Source organism: Catharus ustulatus, chromosome 5 (assembly GCF_009819885.2).
Source record: "Catharus ustulatus isolate bCatUst1 chromosome 5, bCatUst1.pri.v2, whole genome shotgun sequence".
In the NCBI taxonomy this organism is placed as follows: Eukaryota; Metazoa; Chordata; class Aves; order Passeriformes; family Turdidae; genus Catharus; species Catharus ustulatus.
This window is the reverse complement of record NC_046225.1, coordinates 53,602,744-53,623,627: the sequence shown is the minus strand read 5'-3', so window position 1 is coordinate 53,623,627 and position 20,884 is coordinate 53,602,744. Positions and strand designations below refer to the sequence as shown.

The window sequence follows — 20,884 nt, the reverse complement described above, 5'->3', positions numbered from 1 at the left end:
CAGTGCCTGGCCCGCCGGCAGGGCGACTACGTTAACGCAGCGGCGACGCGGCCGGCATGCCTGCCTGCGGCGGCAGTGCCTGGCCCGCCGGCAGGGCGAGTACGTGAACGCAGCGGCGACGCGGCCGGCATGCCTGCCAGCGGCGGCAGTGGCTGGCCCGCAGGCAGGGCGAGTATGTAAACGCAGCGGCGGGGCGGTGCTGACGGGAGAGGGGGGCCAGTGAGCCCGGCGGCGGCTGCAGCACCACCGGGCCGGCCCCGTCAGCAACCATGAGCGGGCCGAGCCTGCCTGGCCCCGCCCTGAGCCAGTAAAGCCCGCTATGCCACGATCCTGTTACTAATTGGCCAATTTGTGAAAGCTGCGCACGGATTCTCGCGACGAACGAAAGTGCGGCTAATATTCGGGGTGCGGCTTATCTATTGACAAAGACAGCAACATTGTCGAGGCACCGGGGGTGCGGCTTATAATCCGTGCGGCTTGTATTCGTGAAACTACTGTAACAAAGATTACCAAAATGATAAGCACCTTATTAAGCCTGATCAAAAGTTCCCCTGAAGAGTAACTTCCCCTTAAGTACTTACTACTGGTGAAGGTCATAAAAATAAAGCAAATAAGAAAAGGTACATGCTCATCTTCCCAAATAAGCTTTCAGCAATCTAAGCACTTAAAAGTCCCTAAACAAACAGTTGCAGCAAAGAAAATTATACTTACTAGCCATTGACAGACACATCCTCAAAGAATTAAAATGCCCAACAACAACATGCATTGAGGTCTCTACAGGATCTTGCTTCATAAATTTCCCAAATATTAGTTGTGAAAAAGGGGGTCCTTTTGCATGTGTATATGGCCACCTGATAACTGAGAATTTTCTATTTTTTGCCTGACAACTGAGAATTCCATTACATAAGAGGAAAGAAATGCTAACTAAACTTCATTCACCTACTTATTCCATAATGTTCCTCCTTGAAAATATTTATTCTATATTCCTTTCAGTCTCTTTCTGATGCCTTCAAACAGTTTGTTGCACCTCCTTTTCTTGGAGCATGGGAGCAAGCTGCATGGAAGCAACCTGCCACATGAAGATCACACACACACAACAAAGTCTGTGAAAAAGGCACCAAACTTTGTTTTACTACATTTAACAACACAGAACCAAGAAAGCAGTCTATAAACAAAGTGCATTAATTTGAAAGTCTTTACCTCTAGGTGCAGCACCAGTCCTCCAAAATTTGCACATGTGCCCAGTGTCTGAACAATCCCATTAAAGAAAGAATAACTCATTATGCTTTACATTCAGCAAGGGCATGAGAACTTACAATACTGAACTGCAGTGGAATATCAGAAACGTTAAGAAATTAGAATCTACTTTTCAGAACAGAATATGGTAGTAAATTAAGCAATATCATTGGTACATTAGAGTGAAGTTATTTCCATAATGGTCCAAACAAACTCCTTAAGGTAACTGCACAACACTTGGCATAAATCTGGTTTTTTGAGTGACAGGTACACTAGAATCTAATTTTCAGTGCTCAGAATTATATGCTTTCAGGAGTGCAGTCTTCTTCTCTACTTCAGAAACAGAAGTGGGAATTGGTACAGGGAAGAAAGAAGTGCTCCACTTTGAAAGATGAATTCATTCACTTTGAGTGCACAGAAGGACAATAGGGCTATTCAAGAACTATACAAAAAATATCGACAGCAAAAGCAAGCAGTATCTTTTCAGGATAAGAATTGTCTTGCTTCTACCCACTGAAAGCTCATTGTTTCAGATACACCGAACTGTGCTAGGCTTTCTGACAAAGGAAGAAAAGTTTAAGATTTAAAAATGCAGAGAGAAAGATGAGGGTTGGGGTTTTTGGGATTTTTCTAAATTTAAATATAGATATGACTTAAATGTCTACAGTTAATACTATCTTCATGGATTCTAAAAAACCTCGAAAAATGAGTTGACAATAAGAGTTTTAAAAAAAATCAAAAAAATTCTTCATAGATATAATAATAGATCAAAAGTATTCACTAAACAGCACAGTTAACTGAAAACGAAAAATACTATGATGAGTACTGGCTTTCTGATTAGCTGTTGTTCCTTCCTGAAGGGTGAATAATTATAATGTGTGAGCGTTGCTGTCGTTATCACCCTTCTGAAAAAGGCATAACCTATGAAAACCTGTCATCTGCATATAAACCATGAAATCATTTAACTTGTGTTTTTAAACGTACCTTTAACATGTATCTATAAAGTGCCTCTGAGTGCACAAAACTGATTTCTCTATTATCTATTCATAGGCAAAAGCTACCCTGTGACAGGCTTTACTAACATTTTTTCTATTTTGGATTAAATTCAAGGAGATTCAAAACCAGTCTCATCCCTTTTCCAATACACCACCCATGTTTCACAGACACAGAAAGAAACATCAAGGTTAAGGAGCACTAAAGTATATATGTATAAAATCATGCAACTATATCTGAACCAGTGAAATTTTCAGAGCTGCTGGATACCTAACTTTCAGCATGTTGTCTTAATAAGACAGACTTGGACACCTTTCTGCATGTAAGTCATAAATAAATTTGTAACCAGAGGTTGAACCTTGTGACTCTCAGTGAACACACTTTCTTCATAAAACTGCTCTTCTAAAAAATCTCTTCTCCTACCTAATTATTTTTTTCTATTTTTTCCCTTTCACTTGGTTTTGTTCCAGTAACACTAGGGCTGTCATTCTTATTCTTGGTTTATTCAAACCAAAATTCATCTGAAGACAGGAGTTCTAGAGATGATGCATTTGTTCCTCAACATTTACTGTTTCAGCAGTTATTATCACATCTTTGGATGCACTGTCTTTCATGGATCTAACATTAGCTCTCCAATGTATAACGTTGATTTTAAAAAATCCTTGCATCAGGAAAACACCTCAGAGAAATGAAACCAAAAAAAAAAAATCCAGCCATAATTATAACTTTACCTAAACTCCTCACATAAAAATATTTGAAAACAAAAGGTTAAGTAACTACTATTTTCATATTAGAAATATCAATCTATATTTTTATCTCTTTTGGTGGAGGACTAAGAGGATGACAGCAACAGCAGAGAAAAAGGAAAATTGCTGACCTGAGTTCAAGAGACTGTGTTTCTACATACTCACACATGCACATACACACGTAAGTATATACGTTAATACATAAATATATGTTTGTAGCTTATTTTGAAGTAAAAAAAATACAGAAATAACACTGATATGTGCTGGGAACACAGCATTTTTGGAAATTGCACATCAACTGAGTGTTCTCACTGCACATAAGTTTCTTTCCTGTGTACTATGAGATCATGGTGCATTTGCTTTTTTTGTCTTTGGCTGTCAGGTCTTGAGGACATGCAATATTTAAGCATGTGCATGAAGACACACATACATAGATATAGATATAAATAGATATAAAATAAAGCTCTAACAGTGGTAAGCGGTAACAGATCAAGAATATTTTACTACATATAAAGATATATTTACACACACAAATGTATATGTGTTTATAAACGCACAGTTTTTGTTTTCTTTTAAACAGTTATCTTCCATACCACGCTAATACTAATTTATAAAGACTATTCTTATTTCTGAAACTACTCTTGTCCTCCCGCCTATACATAGAATGTTCTTGACATTTAATCACAATATCTCTGATCAGAGTTCCAAAATAGGACCTTACATGGTTCCTTGAATTTACCATTCAATTTGCAGCAGCTCTTTAGATTTACCTCAGGGAAGTTAAAATGAAGTTTGTGACAATTACACTATTCCTGCAAGGTCTGAAAATTCCCTTAACAATTTAGCATGATTTAGTCTTTTTGTTCATTCTTACCCCATGGCATTTGATTCCTTCCAAAAATCAAATTATTCCAGAGAGATTAAAAGCTGTAACTAGAATCATTGAGATGAAGCATTCATATTTTCTTTCCTCTACTCATTATTTGGAGGCATTGTACTTCAGCCTTTCCATCTATTAAGGAAGGCTAATTTCTGCAACAGAAATATTGGGAAAAAACTGGCTTTCATATTAATGAAAAATTAAGACCTTTTTTATGTATTAAAGAGTTTGAGAAAGAGTGACTAGTAATGCAGCAATTGCTTTGATGATATTAAGTTTACACAAGTTTATATTGACTTCCTCTCCTTCTATATGTACTGAGCTTAGCACCCCCAGTTATTTTTCATCATGCTTCTCTACATCCCTCATCACAGATCAAAACCTTTTAATATTGATTTCCAGTGATAGTTACATGTTCTGGACTGTAATACAAACCACCATATATGTACTCTGTCTTAAAGTCTTCTAATGAGATAAATAAAAAAACACAGTGAAGTATTCAGTATATAATTACACTCTGAAAAAATAATGTTAAAATAACGTGAAGGTTGCTAACTCAAGCCCTGATGAGCAAGGAAATGCTAAAATTCCAGTTGTCTGTGCATGTCAAGTCTGTAGCTGGGTGCTCATCTTTTATGACATGTGAGGTAGTCACATCATCAGTTTTAAGTTCTTCACTTAACTAAGCAAAATTCTTTCCCCCATTAGAGAGCCACTTGAAAATGATTCATGCTATTTTTGAAAAGAAAATTGTAATGACAACCTGGCATCTAAAATTTTGCAGGTTACAAGGAAGACAGCAAAAGACAAGAAGAGCCACTTAGATTATCTCTAGTCAGGGCCATGTAGTAAGCTTGTCTGCAGTAGACAGATACTGCTAGAGCACATCCCTCTCTGTATCATTCCACATCATTACTTTATAAAAAAATGTAATATCTGTACTTTGATATGGCTCTATGATGAAAGCAAATACATAAGAAGTGGGAATAACTAAGAGATTACAGTAATTTCACGACCATAAGGCGCACCGGACTATAAGGCGCACCCCCCGGGAGCCGGCACATTTTGCAACTTTGTAGATCAGATAAGGCGCACCGGTCTATAAGGCGCACCGGGTTTTTTTTTTGCAGCGAGGCTCCGCCCCCAGCTCCTCCCGCGCGCTTGCTGGCCGAGGCCCCGCCTCAATCCGGCAGCCATTGGCTCCCGGGCCTGCCTGTACCCGGCAGGGCCGGGCTATGCCCACCGCCGCTCCGTGCAGCATCCCCAGGGCCTCGCTGTTCTGGGAGTTCCCTGGCGCTCCGGGTGACCTAATGCCGGCAGGCTTGCCCCGTGCCGCCGCTGCCCCGATTCCAGCTGCTTGCCCCCTCCCCGCGTGGCAGCCGCTCCGATTCTGGCGGTTTTCCCCCTCTCCGCATGGCGGCCGCCGTGCTTCTGGGGGTTTTCGCCCCCCCCCGCGCGGCGCCCGCCGTGATTCCGGGGGCTTTCTCCCCCCCCGCGCGGCGGCCGCCGTGTTTCCGGGGGCTTTCGCCCCCCCCGCGCAGCGGCCGCCGTGATTCCGGGGGCTTTCGCCCCGCCCGCGCGGCGACCGCCGTGATTCCGGGGGCTTTCGCCCCGCCCGCGCAGCGGCCGCCGTGATTCCGGGGGCTTTCGCCCCGCCCGCGCGGCGACCGCCGTGATTCCGGGGGCTTTCGCCCACCCCGCGCGGCGGCCGCCATGATTCCGGGGGCTTTCGCCCCGCCCGCGCGGCGACCGCCGTGATTCCGGGGGCTTTCGCCCCGCCCGCGCAGCGGCCGCCGTGATTCCGGGGGCTTTCGCCCCGCCCGCGCAGCAGCCGATCCGATCCCTGCGGATTTCGCCCCCCCCCGCGCAGCAGCCGATCCGATCCCTGCGGCTTTCGCCCCCCCCGCGCAGCAGCCGATCCGATCCCTGCGGCTTTCGCCCCCCCCGCGCAGCAGCCGATCCGATCCCTGCGGCTTTCGCCCCCCCCCGCGCAGCAGCCGATCCGATCCCTGCGGCTTTCGCCCCCCCCGCGCAGCAGCCGATCCGATTCCTGCGGCTTTCGCCCCCCGCAAGGGAGCCGTCCCAATGTCGGCGGGCCGGCCCCGCGCGGGGGCGGCCCCGATGCCGGCGGGGGCGGCCCCGATACCGGCGGGTCCGCCCCGCGCGGGGGCGGCCCCGATGCCGGCGGGACGGCCCGCGCGGGGGCGGCCCCGAAGCCGGCGCGTCCGCCCCGCGCGGGGGCGGCCCCGAAGCCGGCGGGGAGGCCCCGATACCGGCGGGTCCGCCCCGCGCGGGGGCGGCCCCGATGCCGGCGGGTCCGCCCCGATACCGGCGGGTCCGCCCCGCGCGGGGGCGGCCCCGAAGCCGGCGGGGAGGCCCCGATACCGGCGGGTCTGCCCCGCGCGGGGGCGGCCCCGATGCCGGCGGGGGCGGCCCCGATACCGGCGGGTCCGCCCCGCGCGGGGGCGGCCCCGATGCCGGCGGGACGGCCCGCGCGGGGGCGGCCCCGAAGCCGGCGCGTCCGCCCCGCGCGGGGGCGGCCCCGAAGCCGGCGGGGAGGCCCCGATACCGGCGGGTCCGCCCCGCGCGGGGGCGGCCTCGAAGCCGGCGGGGAGGCCCCGATACCGGCGGGTCCGCCCCGCGCGGGGGCGGCCCCGATGCCGGCGGGGGCGGCCCCGATACCGGCGGGTCCGCCCCGCGCGGGGGCGGCCCCGATGCCGGCGGGACGGCCCGCGCGGGGGCGGCCCCGAAGCCGGCGCGTCCGCCCCGCGCGGGGGCGGCCCCGAAGCCGGCGGGGAGGCCCCGATACCGGCGGGTCCGCCCCGCGCGGGGGCGGCCCCGAAGCCGGCGGGGAGGCCCCGATACCGGCGGGTCCGCCCCGCGCGGGGGCGGCCCCGAAGCCGGCGGGGGCGGCCCCGATACCGGCGGGTCCGCCCCGCGCGGGGGCGGCCCCGATGCCGGCGGGACGGCCCGCGCGGGGGCGGCCCCGAAGCCGGCGCGTCCGCCCCGCGCGGGGGCGGCCCCGAAGCCGGCGGGGAGGCCCCGATACCGGCGGGTCCGCCCCGCGCGGGGGCGGCCCCGAAGCCGGCGGGGAGGCCCCGATACCGGCGGGTCCGCCCCGCGCGGGGGCGGCCCCGAAGCCGGCGGGGGCGGCCCCGATACCGGCGGGTCCGCCCCGCGCGGGGGCGGCCCCGATGCCGGCGGGGGCGGCCCCGATACCGGCGGGTCCGCCCCGCGCGGGGGCGGCCCCGAAGCCGGCGGGACGGCCCGCGCGGGGGCGGCCCCGATGCCGGCGGGGAGGCCCCGAAGCCGGCGGGTCCGCCCCACGCGGGGGCGGCCCCGAAGCCGGCGGACCCGCCCCGCACGGGGGAGGCCCCGATGCCGACGGGCTCTCACTTCCGGGGTGGCAAATGTTGCAACTTTGTAGATCAGATAAGGCGCACCGGACTATAAGGCGCACTTCCGGTTTTGGGGGGAGATTTTAGTCAAAAGGGTGCGCCTTATAGTCGTGAAATTACTGTACTTTAAAAAATGCATTCCTGATGAACACTCTAAGGTAGTTACAACCTTAGATGTAACTTCTCATTTAAGTTACAGATCTCTCTATTCACTTACTACAGGAGCAATCCAGAATCCTCACTTCAACAGCTATGAGTATGTATTTTGCAATATCAATACAATTTTATATTGCTTGATTATGTACCATCAGGCCCATGCCTTGCTCTTTTTACGGGATGGATCTAGGACACATTGAAGATGAAAGCTCCCTTCCTTTATGGGCTGCAAAATACAAAAAAAAAAAATGAGGTGGATCATATAATTAAAGTGACTGAATACTATACTGGGAAGTTATCTTATCTTTGCCTTTTCCAGTTTCTACTCAGTGTGAATCAAAGCCTTAGCATACAGTCATTTCACTGCATATTTTTAATTTCCTAGTATCTGACTTTATGCTCTAGGGTTTGATTTGCACAATTGCTGAGTAGTTGGACCTTCAGCCAAGACCTATGAAAGCAGTACTTTGAGTAGGTATAGTTTGACACAGAACTATTCCTTCCCAACCATCCATAAAAGACTGGAAAAACAGAGAATGTAGAATATATGGATATTTGAATCCTTTACTCTATTTCTCAGAATTGTGTGGTCATATAGAGGAGACAATCATGTTCCTTTACCTTGCAGGAACTGATGAAAAATAAATTCCTCATTGCTCCACAAAGAAATTTCTTTTTTCAGTGAAGAAATCATTTGAATGTAAGGCACTTTTCAACAGTGTTCTATAAAAATGGAGCATGGGATACGCCATGAAAAGAAATAAAAATTTCCAAACAATTACTAAATAGACAATGCACTGAAAGAGGTAGTGATCCTGTGAAAGGAAACAACATATTAAAGTATCTACTGCACAGTATTATAATCAGATGAAATTAAGAAATAAGACCATGATTAGAGGGGTGCAAAAATCTGTATTTGAGGTAATGTTATCAAAGATTTTTAGCTGAGTTCTTAAAAAAAATAGGTTTACACAACACAGGAACATCTGTCTCCCCATGTAACCTCAAGTAAGCTCTCACTTTAGATAGATCCTTGGCTTCAGTAAATTTCAACCTAATAGCATCAACAAATCTTCGGTTCTTAGTAAGTTCTAAGGGAAGTAGAAAGAACACAAAGTCTACGTTTCCCCACTTTACTGCCCAGTTCCATAAGAAAGGCTTCAATGTATGGTCACAGTGAATTGACACAAGATGATACAATCTGAAAGGGGATGTTCAAAGTCTACAGGCACAAACACATAAACATATAAATTCAAAGTTTCTGTTTCTTAGTCCTCAAAAACAAAGAGAGAAGAAGACAACAGAGTAGAGAAAAGACCATAGTTCCAAATATTTATAAGTTAAGCACTCACTTGTGCTGAAACATGCTAAGGGGAAGAAGCGAAGGAACACTCCATGCTGCAACCATGCCTTGCCATTACAAATAATTTGTATGTATGGAAATTATGTACAGTAATTTCGCAAGTATAAGCCACACCATTTTGACTAAAATTTTGGTTCAGACTCAAAGTGCGGCTTATAATCAGGTGCGGTTTATATACGAAAGAATATAAAGAATGAAAAGTTGCTCTTTTAGTTTGGAGGACAGGTGTCTGCTGAGAAAGGCAGGAACTTGTCTTTGAAAAGGAGAATGTAAACTCCCTCCCTCCAAATTATTATAATTTTGAAATCAAGGGGCTTTCAGGCAAAAATACGGGAACTAGGAATAACAGTTTCTTTCTAGGGAAATTAAAATAGAAATACAGTACTACAAAGAAACAAACTCCAAACCCTGACAAAGTCAGAGTACAACCTGACACCCCGTCAGGCAGGGTGTTGGTAGCAGTCCCATTAAATGGTGGCTGCATCCTCCTGCAGTGACAGATGTGATTCAGTTGGAGCAGTGCTCCTGCAGAAGGTGCAGTTTCCCTCCAGAGGTCCAGTGGTGATGTGGAGAAATCCGGTTTTCCTCTGGAGTCCAGTGGAGAAAGGGGCTCCCTTAGTGTCCCAAAACCTCTGTTTTTATCTTGGTAAGAAATGTTGGGTTCATTCCCCTGGCTGAAGCAACTTCCAATGGGATGAAGTAATTTTATCAGTCACACAGTGGGACTCAATGGCCATTAGCAGAGAATGACTGGCTGGAGGAAGGATAGGTTGTGAAAAGATAAAGAACAATGCCCCGCCTGGTTTCAATGGATGGTCCTTTAGCAGAATATCTGCTGTTGAGATAAGAATCACTGCCCCCACCCTCAATAGATGGTGATAGAATAGATACCTTTTATCACACTCTGTATTGTAATGCTTATAATCAGGTGTGGCTTATATATGGACAAAGAACGAAAAGTTGCTTGCACCCGGAAGTGCGGCTTATACTCAGTGCGGCTTATAGTCGTGAAATTACTGTACTTCAGAAACAACATGTGCAAGTTGTTGCATCAATGTGAGAACCTGAATTACACATAAAGATGTACATTTTAACACAAAGTAGTTTAAAATTATTAGTGGAAAGATTTGTTGACTTAAAGGTACCATAGTAATTTGCATTTCTGCTTTAGAAACATACCAAAGGACCTGAATTCTTCAACTATTCTACAATTCAGAGTTCAGTTTTCTGAATCACAGAAAGTGTGATTCAGACTATATTCCATTCTTCAGACACATGCTTTCTTTTTCCTGTCACTCAACATACTAGGAAAGCTAGTGTCTTACATCTGAGGCACACAAGACAGAACCAAGCATCAAAAGTAAGCTGGTAATACTGCAGACGAAACCTTTCTTGCTATCTTCCCAAATACCCTGACAGGTACCAAGCAAGAGAGACAAATCAGCTTTCTGTGTAGTGTCCCCCACTCCCCAGCCACACACACAAAAGTTGTGTGGGCAAAGTTCCAATTTGAACAATAACAGTAACTCCATTCAAGCAGGGCTTCTCTGCAGCATGGAGCTCATTCAGAAATCAGCGTCTTTACAGCTACAGAGGCTGAAGCCACTGCAGCTGCCTGGGCTATCATCTTTACTTTTGCCGCTTTACAAAAAATCATGAGATGACATGAAGATAGTACAGCTAAATAAACATGTAAATAAAAATCAAAGCCTGTCAGGAGCAAGTACCACCTATGTTCGAGGTTTTCACCTTTACTTTTATTCCAATAGCTACCCATAAAATTGTCTCATATTTAAAGAGACAATCATGCTCCTTAAGATGCACAACTTCTGACACATAGAAACTGATTCAATTTTAGAGCCCATTTCTTGCTACTCAATTAGCATCTTTTTCATCCCAAAGGGAGACCAGTTTAATATATGCAAATTTTAAAATTACATGGAAATGCCTCAATTTCCCTCACTTCTAGTGTTTGAGTCCTTCCACCTTTTTTTTTTTATTTATCTGAAGCAGTTATCCCTACAGTCACCATCTCAAATTCACATACCATTTTAAACACTTCCCTGCAATAAGCATCCAGAGTAATGCCTGTTCATACAAGGACAGTTTTAAACACAGATATTTCTATTACGATTTTAAGTAGCCATCTGGACTCTTCTTTGGAAGTGCTTCACAAATGGAAACCTTAGATTTAGCACGACAGTTCTCTGGAGACCAGAAGGATCGGTGAATTTTAGGATACCACATATAGCTATAATTTTCTGAATTCATATCTTTATAATCTTGCCTGCCAAAGCTTTACATACACACCAAAGATCTTGTTATATATTCAAAATCCAGAAAAACTGGTTAAAAAAGTGTTTGAGTTCTTACAGGATGGCCAGACTGTGAACATTTTTGCAATACCATAAAATCTACAATAGTTGTCATGCACAAATGACAAAACTTTTCATAGGCTTTTTAATACAATTATCACTAGATAAGAGAGAAAACTGTTATAACATCCCCCCTGCCAAAATTTCCCTAATGAATCAAGAAATCCTCCACATAATGGAGTGCCTACTTTCCTCCAAAATTTGCCCAAGGAGATAAACAAATACGATAGTGACAATAAAGTATCACTGACCAAGCATAGTGCTTTTACTTACTGACTACAAAGAGTAAGGTGTTAAGACAAATGGTCCTCACAGTAAATATGAAGACTTCTTACTTTATTTACTACCTGTTTCTTTAATAAATCGAAATTTTATTCTATGATGTCATATTTCACAAGTAGAAATAATTAATAACTAACATAATCCATAATATTTCAATAACCACAAGGAAAAACAATATTTCCTGATGGAGAAAATTTTCGAAAGCTTTTTTTTACTCACAGACTTAATTTCCAAGTAATTTGCATGACTCAAAATATTTACAAAGGGAAATTGACTTTAAAAGAAAGTTTTAACAGTTTTTAAAGTATCATACAAACAGGACTACTTATTATAGATATTTTCATATCTTAAAAGAAATTGGATTTATGACTATCTGAATATATTACAAACATACACCATTTTATCATAGCTGAATCGCTATGGGATTTTCCAGCTGATGTTGATAAAATTAACTGCTTAGGTTTCTGATTCTATCAACTCTTCTGAGATGGTGTATATTACAAGAAAACACACACATCCCCACACACCTCATAAGAATAAGTGAATTAATTACATGAAATACAGAGAGCTCTGGACTGTGCTAACTACTTTTTCCAGCTTGGAAGATTTTAGACACCTTCTGCTTATGAAGTCATGAAGAAAAGGGTTCCACTTTAACAGTCGACATTATGATCTTAAATTTAAAAGGTAAAAAACAAGTTAAGGAGAGTACAAACCTCACAAAAGTTTTCGGCCAGTCAGTATAAACTTTCATCTAGCTTATAAATGCTCATCTGTGCAGGAATGAAACGTTAAGAGTCATAAAATTTCAGATTTGTTTAAAATTTGAAATTCAGAAATTTTTTGAACCGGAACCAAAAAGATAATGCTTTTTTCTTGTGAAATACAGAAATAAGTATATAGTAGAAGATTTTAATTTTGAGAGGATTCACACATATTCATTAACTTTGAAGAATGTGTCAGATTTCAAGGAAGTTCAGGCCTTTTCTAGAAGCCAATGTAAAATATAAACTTCCCACTAATGCCTAGAAACAGAAACCTAAGGAGACCAAATTATGATTTGCGAATCCTTCCCACTTCTGTTATTCTAAAACAGTGAAGGGACAGCAGTACCACCAATTTTGCCCTACGTTCTTCTGTCCCTGGACCAAGAGAGGGCTGATGCCATAACAACAGCAACGCTGCGCCTCAGGTTTTTCATAACCCAAATCTTTCCTAACTCAGTCATTTCAGTATTATCTCTCCTGGGAAGATATCCTCCTTACATTGAGTTTCAGCAAAAACAGAGTGGGGTGGGTTTGGGATTTTGTTTGTTTGTTTTGAGGGACTGGTTTCTTTGTTTCCATTTGTAAAGAAAATATTTTCTTCTGCCGGCTTTAGATTCACGCATACTAATTTGTCTCTATGTGGCAAAGATGAAAATAGCAGAAAAATGCAGAGAAACTATTTTGAATTTTTGCAAAGCAAAATCACTTATGGACACACATACAGCTATTGCTGAGCAGCTATTCACTTTCATACTTGCCCAGGATTTATGCCATGAAGGTAGTGATTTCACATTAAAAAACCAGTTAGTATAAAAGTAAATATGTAAAAGAGAGTTTCAAGAATCAATACAGTCTACAAATAATCTACTTCTCACCACTTAAACACTGAAGAGGTTACAGTATTAAATACTTTCAGAGATTACTGAATTCCTGGTAAATCCATTGTAAATAAGTTTTATTATGAGTCATGTAAAAGTCGTTGCCATTGATTTTAGTGATTAATTTTTTTTTTCCAATTTTGATTTTACAATGATCAAAGCTAAGATGGTCACCTATCACAGCTAAAGAAGGATCCAGCTCTAAAATATCTGCATTATACTCATGTTCCAGGACTGTGTGTAGAATTAATATATGCTTCCAAACAAACAAAATGCCTTTGTCATAATGAATGTAATCTAATTTTTAATTAATATTGCCTGCCATCACAAATTATGAGCTAGAAGCACCATATGTAAAAATAAAGTAAATTCAAGTTTTCAATGAAATTATTTTCTGCTAATGAGTAGCAAAGGCTAATATCTAACAGAAAAGGACAAATTATCTTAAAAATATGGAGCAACCATTCTCTAAAAAATGTACTTCAACAGAAGTTAAAAGCCAACCAAAATCCTTAAAAAAAACCCTTGACATACTCTGTGTTACTATCCAGACAGTTAGTTAATAGAAAGAACACTAAAAATTAAATCTTTAACAAATTATCTCCATTTACACATTTATCTTCTACTTGTTTCATTAAGCTCACTGTTGTCATCCACTGAACAATACAAGAAGGTATTTTATGATCCACAATAAGCTACATGGCTCCTTTGTAGCATACTGATTCCACCTGTCTACCCCATTCTTTTCACTTCTCCAGTTCTCTCACTCATGTTCAAATCCTTGCAAGCAATATTTAAATCTCACTCACCTGAATTTAATGAGAAACTGAAAAAACAAAACTTGTTAACAGCAATGTTAACTTATGCCTCAGAGCACATTCTTGGGTAGAGGCAACAGGCCTGGATTACAACTTATTTCTTTGCTGAGTGTTGTGTAGAATAGCCTTCAAAATCACACAGTAATAAAAAAAATAGTAATTCCTGAAATGCATAGTGCTATGTTTGCATTAGTCAAGATGCTTTACAAATCAGTGGTTAGTGAAGAGCAGCACCTGTAGTGGCAATTTGTTCATGGAAAGAGACCAAAGCAAACATGGAAGCACTGATTTACAGGCTGATCATACAGTAACATCCTGACCTAGACAGCAGCAAACTGAACCCACTTCATGTCATGGGGAAGCACAGTGATAAAAACGCTGTTCTGGCTCACAAATGAAGCTATGCAGATGCATCTCACCACACAAAGGTTACATCACAATTGCAATGACTCCATCAAGATAACACATAAAAGAGAATCTCACAACAGTAAAAATGAAACTCGAATTACAAAATCACTCCAATTTAGGGTATTCAGAAACCCAGCAGAAGCATTTTGTACCATTTGTGGGTAGGGAGGGTTGTAACATGCTGCAATGATTTTTGAGAACAGGAAATCTACCAAAAATCCCTTCTATATTAGTAGAAATGGGCAGCTGCAATCTGGAAACACACTGAAGTTACAAGAAGGTATATTTTCTCAGCATGAACATGTCATTTAAAAAACTAGGAAGAAGAAGAATTCAGGAATGAAACAAAATACTGCACTAAAATGGGAAACTGGCAATTGACATGAATGGCAACGTTCCAACTGACATCCAAAGAGATGGAAATTCACCCCAGGTATCTGTGTATATATCCTACAAGAAACAGCTTTCCTTACACAGCCCCATAAATACTGAAAATGCAATGCATCTTTAACTTTTCTATTTAGAAAGACAGCAGCTACAACAAAATCCACACGTGCCTCTTCAAGCTCATTTTTAAATAGATCTACATGCAGTATAAGAGAACGAAATTTAGGTGCGAGGATAAAAGACCTGCACAATTAGAAGACTTGAACAGCACTACAGAATCACACAGAACTATGATAACACCCTCTGGTTTTGTATCTACAGTGCACTCTATTAACCTTTACTTTTTCTTCTCCCTGTAAAATTCCCCCTACATCTCCACTTGCATATATTAAGAAACATGTTTCTGATATTCCATACCACATCAGTGAGAGATGGATGAAAAAACAGACTGAAACACAGTTCATGTAGACGTAACCCTTTCATTCCTACATGTAATGCTGTCATTTCTATATTAGCATTTACTACTGAGAATAACCAATAAAGACAAGTTTCACACTGCTAATTGTACATATTTACCATAAGCAAGTACCAGTTGCACATTGTTGTCAATTAAAACCAAACAAGCTATAGATCAATCCTTTTATAGCTGCAGCACACACACAAAAAACAACTGATGTACTTATTCAGGCTGATATAAAACCTTTCTGGGTAAGTCCCATAAAGAGGTTCCTGCCTTCTGTTATGTGGTTGGCTTGTTTTTTACAAAATAAGAAGAAATATCATAGAACCCCCCTTGCTTCTCTTTCTGAAGAAAAAGGAAATGCAAGGTGAAACAAAACAACCTGGAAGTCAGAAACCATTTCCCACATGGGCATCAGTGATGACCAGTCACAGCACTGTCTTCTCTCCTCTTATAGCTACTCAGGACTAATGATTTTTGCCTTGATCAGTTTCTCAACTTTTGTTATAACCCCCATCGCCTGTCTCATCGGTTTTCTTGCAGCCCAGTAAACTGGCAGCTGCTTAGTTCCTTCAGGGGAAAAAGTGAGAGCCAATTGTAATAATGGGCTGCAATTACTCCTGTGTAGCAGGAACTGAGCTGCTGCTGCTGACTGCTGTCATTTTATCTGCCTTTGAACTTCTTTATTACCCCATGGCAAGGAATAACAGCCCTTGGCTGGAAAAAGCATCATACATGCAACATCCTGCAGAGCCTCTCAAATAATGCCAGACAAGCTGATTGTGAACCAGGAAGCAGGACACAGAGCCATATTTATTATACCAATGTAGCCACTCTGCTTCAAATCTTTTTTAAACCTCACTCGTGTATCTCTGACACGGGTCTGCATACTGCTCTTAAACCACAGACAAGGGTAAATGTGGGCAAAGGCAGTACAGTGGACTCCTCTCTGCCTGCCTCTATCTACAATTTAGAAACATTGGCCGATACAAGACAAGCAATTTTTGTGGTAACTGAAGCAGAGTCATATCCATAGACAGCAGGAGTTTTTTGTGCTATTTTTTTAATAGCCTAACTCACCTTAAACAAGAAAAGGACATATAATCTATTTAATGTAATAATTAAATATTACATACCAGAATTGCCAAAACAATAAGCAAAGTCAATAATGAAAGTGTTTATGAGTAAAACACACTCTCCAGCCATTGCATTATTTGGCTCAGCTTTTTTATTTAAAGCAATTTTATTGAAAATGCCACTGAAGTACAATAAAAAGGTCTACCAGAAGGAAGAAATGAACCAAGACAAATAAGGCAAACCAAATAAAAGTTGTTTGCAATGCTCAAAACATACTAACGTACATCGCTAGGTATGACTCACAATACAAGCAAAATTATTTCTACATTTATTTCCTGAATCATAGCTTTCCATATATTTTCCTGAATATATTTTTCTTTCAACCATTGTCCAGGCCTGTTCAAATGGTTCTCTGGATCTCACAGCCAAGAGTTTTGACAACCTTCCATCTTAAGTGAAGTTAACAAAACTTGATTGTTTTCTGTTTTACAGTGTATGTAAGATTTTACACGTGTTTCTTCAAAAGCATGAGATATCAACTAATCAATCAAACAATCAATGAATCAATCATTCTGATGCATCTCTGAGGGGTCCTGACCCATATGCTGAGATGGAAGTAACTTTTGAGTGAAGTTTTTTGGAAATATCCTTAAGATACTGATTTTTAAAGAATGTCATTTAAACATGCCATCCTTAAAAATATGTTACTTTGTATGCAAAATATTTAAGAGGGAGAATTTAATTCAATAACCATGATGTTGAAATGTTTCATGCAGTAAGAATTCAGTCTGAGTTTATTAAGTTCAAATTTGTTGGTCTAGAAATTATTGCTAGGAAAGCACACTGGGGTATTCCTCACATTCATATTAAGCTGTAAATAATAAATTCTCTTCCTTTTACTATAAGAATGGTTCATTTATTTAGAATAAAATTTGTAAATATGAGATAGTGGAGTAGAGAAAATAATGTTTATTACTGAACAATACCCTACTTCTCCAAACAACATAAGGAAACCAGCACAAATTAAGAAAAATAAAATATTCATTATCTATTATATATATATATATATGATATACATTATATTATATTTATTATATATTATTATAAAATAATAAAATGTCACTTGAGCTACAATGATATTAATGATCTTAGTATTTTAAGGATCATCTCTATCATTCTTATTTAAATCATTCATTTTGCATAACTAATGAAAACTCCAATGACTTAATTATTTTAGTAGCCCAATGGCAACTCTAACCTGCTCTCTCTGCACTGCCATCAAAGCTACTGTTCCCATTTCCAGTCCCGCATTTCAGCTGTGCAGAAATGAACAGTTTTGGAGCAAGTGTCTATTGCTGAATTAAGCATTCTTACAAAAAAGGGTGGAAGCTGAAAAAGTAGGAAGAGGAAAAAAGGGAGCAGGTACTACAAATTCTGACTGTTTTCAAAAACTTGCAGTGGTACTTACTCTGATGAACTCCAACAGAGACTGAAGGAAGACCACCCAATCTTGAAAATCACCACTGAGTAACTACATAAATCCATGAATGACAAAACTGTTTTCTTTATGAACACTGTGCATTTCCTGCATGATCAGCTATTGCAAGCTAAATGTATTATGATCAATCACTTGCTTTTAAGTGCTTGGAGTTCTAAACATTAGTGTCAGCTACAAGGCACATTAATGAATTGCAGACATATTCTTTGGTCTCCTGCTGGTGTACACTAATCCATTTTATTTAGTTTTGCAACCAAGGAGAAAATTTTAATCATCATAAAGTGACTGCCAGTGCTCATCTGATGATACTTGTCATAGATTAGGCAAATCCTAGTTTTCAGCAATATTGCTTTTCCCCTTCAGACTGGACAAAGGAATAGCCCCACCTGTTACCTTGCACAGAAGGATATCCATACAGCTTAGCTCTTTATCATATAGGCAATGTTCCGAAAGTGAAAAATATCTTTTTGTGACATTACTTGTCTGAGCTCTGCCACAGGGAATATAGACTGAATTCCAAAAGCACATCTACAATGGAATTGTAATGGATTTCAAACCTGGCAAATTTGCAACAGAAGTTATATATGAAGCAAAAATTTGTAATAGCATATTACGGTATTTTTAACTAATTATGACATGGAATTCACATACGCTATCGTAGAAGTCTGGTGACAACAGATGAGGAGAAGATTGAGATTTGAAATAGCCAGCTTGCCTTCATCAAGGGAAAGTTTTGCCTAAGTACCTAGTGGCTTTCTATGATGGAATGACTGACTACATTGGTTGACAAGGGAAGAAGACACAGATGACATTTTTCTGAGTTTCTGTAAAGCTTTTGACACAGTCCCCCACAACATTGCTTCTCTAAACTGCAGCGACCCTGATTTGATGAGTGGACTGTTCAGTGGATAAGGAATTGTTTGGAAAGTCCCATAAAGAGCATAGAGATCAATGGCTCAGACCAGACATTAGTGACAAGTCATGCCACTCAGAGGTCGGTATTGGCACCAATGTTACTTAATATCTTCATTAAGGACATAGATAAAGGTATTAAATACATTCTCAGCAAATTTGAGGATGATACCAAGTTAAGTGGAGCAGTTGAAATTTCCAAGAGAGAGTATGGCATCCAGAGGGGCCTGGACAAACTTGAGAAGTGGGCATATGGAAATTTTATGAGGTTTAATGAAATCAAGTGCAGAGTGCTACATCTGGGTCAGGACAACCTCCAGTATCAACAAAGGCTGGGGATGAACAGATCCAGAGCAGCCCTGCCAAGAATGACTTGGTGATGCTGATGGATGTGAGGCTGGACATGACCCAGCCATGGCACTCCCAGCCCAGAAAGCCAAACGTGTCCTGGGCTGTGTCCAGAGCACTGTGGGCAGCAGGGCAGGGAGGGGATTCTGCCCCTCTGCTCTGCTCTGCTCTGGTGAGACCCCCACTGCAGTGCTGCATCCAGCTCTGGGCTCCCAGCACAGCAAGGACATGGAGCTGTTGGAGGGAGTCCAAAGGAGGCCAACAAGTTGTTTGGAGGGATGGAGCACCATTCCTATGAGGAAAGGCTGAGAGAATTGAGTTAGTTCAGCCTGAAGAAGAGAAGGTTCTAGGGTGACTCTAATTGCAGCCTTTCAGGTCCTAAAGGGAGCCCACAAAAAGGATGGAGAGGGACTTTTTACAATAGCATGTAGTGACAGAACAAAGGGGAATGGATCCAAACGGAAAAATAGTAGGTTTAGATTACATCTCAGGAAGAAATTCTTTACCGTGAGCATGGTGAGGCACTAGAACAGGTTGCCCAGAGAAGCGGTGGATGTCCCATATTGAAGCCTTTAAGGTTGGGTTGGTTGGGTCTTTAAGTAACCTGGTCTAGAGAGTGACATCCCCATCCATGGCAGGGAGGTTGGAACTAATGACCTTGGAGGTACCTTCCAACTAAGCCATTCTATGATGATTCTATGATGATCCTAACATAAGTTTGTACCTGTCAAAGTTTGTAGAATAAATATTTCTATAAAGATATGTTGCCTACAGTTCCTCAGAAATGCTTGGGTCTTCACTGTTGTAATGGCCATGTACCTTTATATAAGTATTAGTATTTTAGCTATGCTAATTAGTTTAATGGCTGAAATAAAGTAAAGGAAAAAAAGGCTGAGGAAAAAAAGGTAATCAGTAAATGAAGCCAAATGTGGCAAATGCATAGAAATAACAGAGGAATGGGGAAAATGTGTTTCACATTGTTTTCAGTTTAAAATTAAACAATTAAAAGAAAAAAAACAAACTAAAACTACTGATGTTTTTCAGCGTGGTTCCTATGAGAGCTGACTTCTATGTTTACAATTAAAAAGAAATCAAATTGTGTTCTAGTTGCATTTAATTCTACAGTATATTGAGTTATGGAAAGACAAGAGATTCAGGTGTTCTTGAAAAATACTTTCTTTTTCACTTTCATTGTCACCTCAAACTTTCTTGTTGCATACATATATAAAAAAAGAAGACTTTTTTATTTAAGTGTGTATATATACACATATATGCTGATTATACAACCTTTTGGATTAATTTAAATAACTTTTTAATGTGATTTATAATAAAAAGATATATGTAAACTCAGTCTACAATTATAAAACGAAGTTCCCATAATAATGCTCTGGTTCCTATACTTAGGACTTTTGATACATTATTTTACCATGGGATTTGAAGCCAAGCTAGTAATTCTTAAAAATGAGCAATGAGTGATGGATAATGGTCTTGGGAAATACCAGTACTCCTAGAAATAAATGGATTTCCCCAACATTGCATTAATAGTGTTAAACCTTATGGCAAGTAGACCTGAAACCTTCTTCAACTGGTTATGCGTGTGTTCTGCTACTATGCAAAATCTTCATGATATTGAAACAAATCCCACTTCTCTTCTGTGCTGATTTTTAAATGATTAAGGTAGCTAGGTATATATGTATTAGTCATCCATAAAGCTTGGCAGAACATTACTGAAAAACTGACAACTTTACTCCAAATCAGATTAATCAGGAAGCTTTTTACCATTGTGGAAGCATTAGGCTTTTTACCATGTTGCATGACTGCTTTAGGTGTACTTACATCTCAACAAGATCTTAGCATAAAAACAAATGAACAGGAAAAATTCTCCAAGTTTAGCTGCACATA

The 20,884-nt window shown here is 41.8% G+C and overlaps 1 protein-coding gene across 1 annotated transcript in view; it reads right to left on the bottom strand.

The window, feature by feature from the left end:
• Positions 1–20,884, bottom strand: part of ARAP2 (ArfGAP with RhoGAP domain, ankyrin repeat and PH domain 2) — a 117,128-nt gene that overhangs the window by 56,873 nt on the left and 39,371 nt on the right. The window contains exon 11 of the mRNA XM_033061133.2: positions 1,201–1,248. Within this exon, the coding sequence (XP_032917024.1) occupies positions 1,201–1,248 (48 nt within the window). The remainder of the gene's footprint in view (positions 1–1,200; positions 1,249–20,884) is intronic.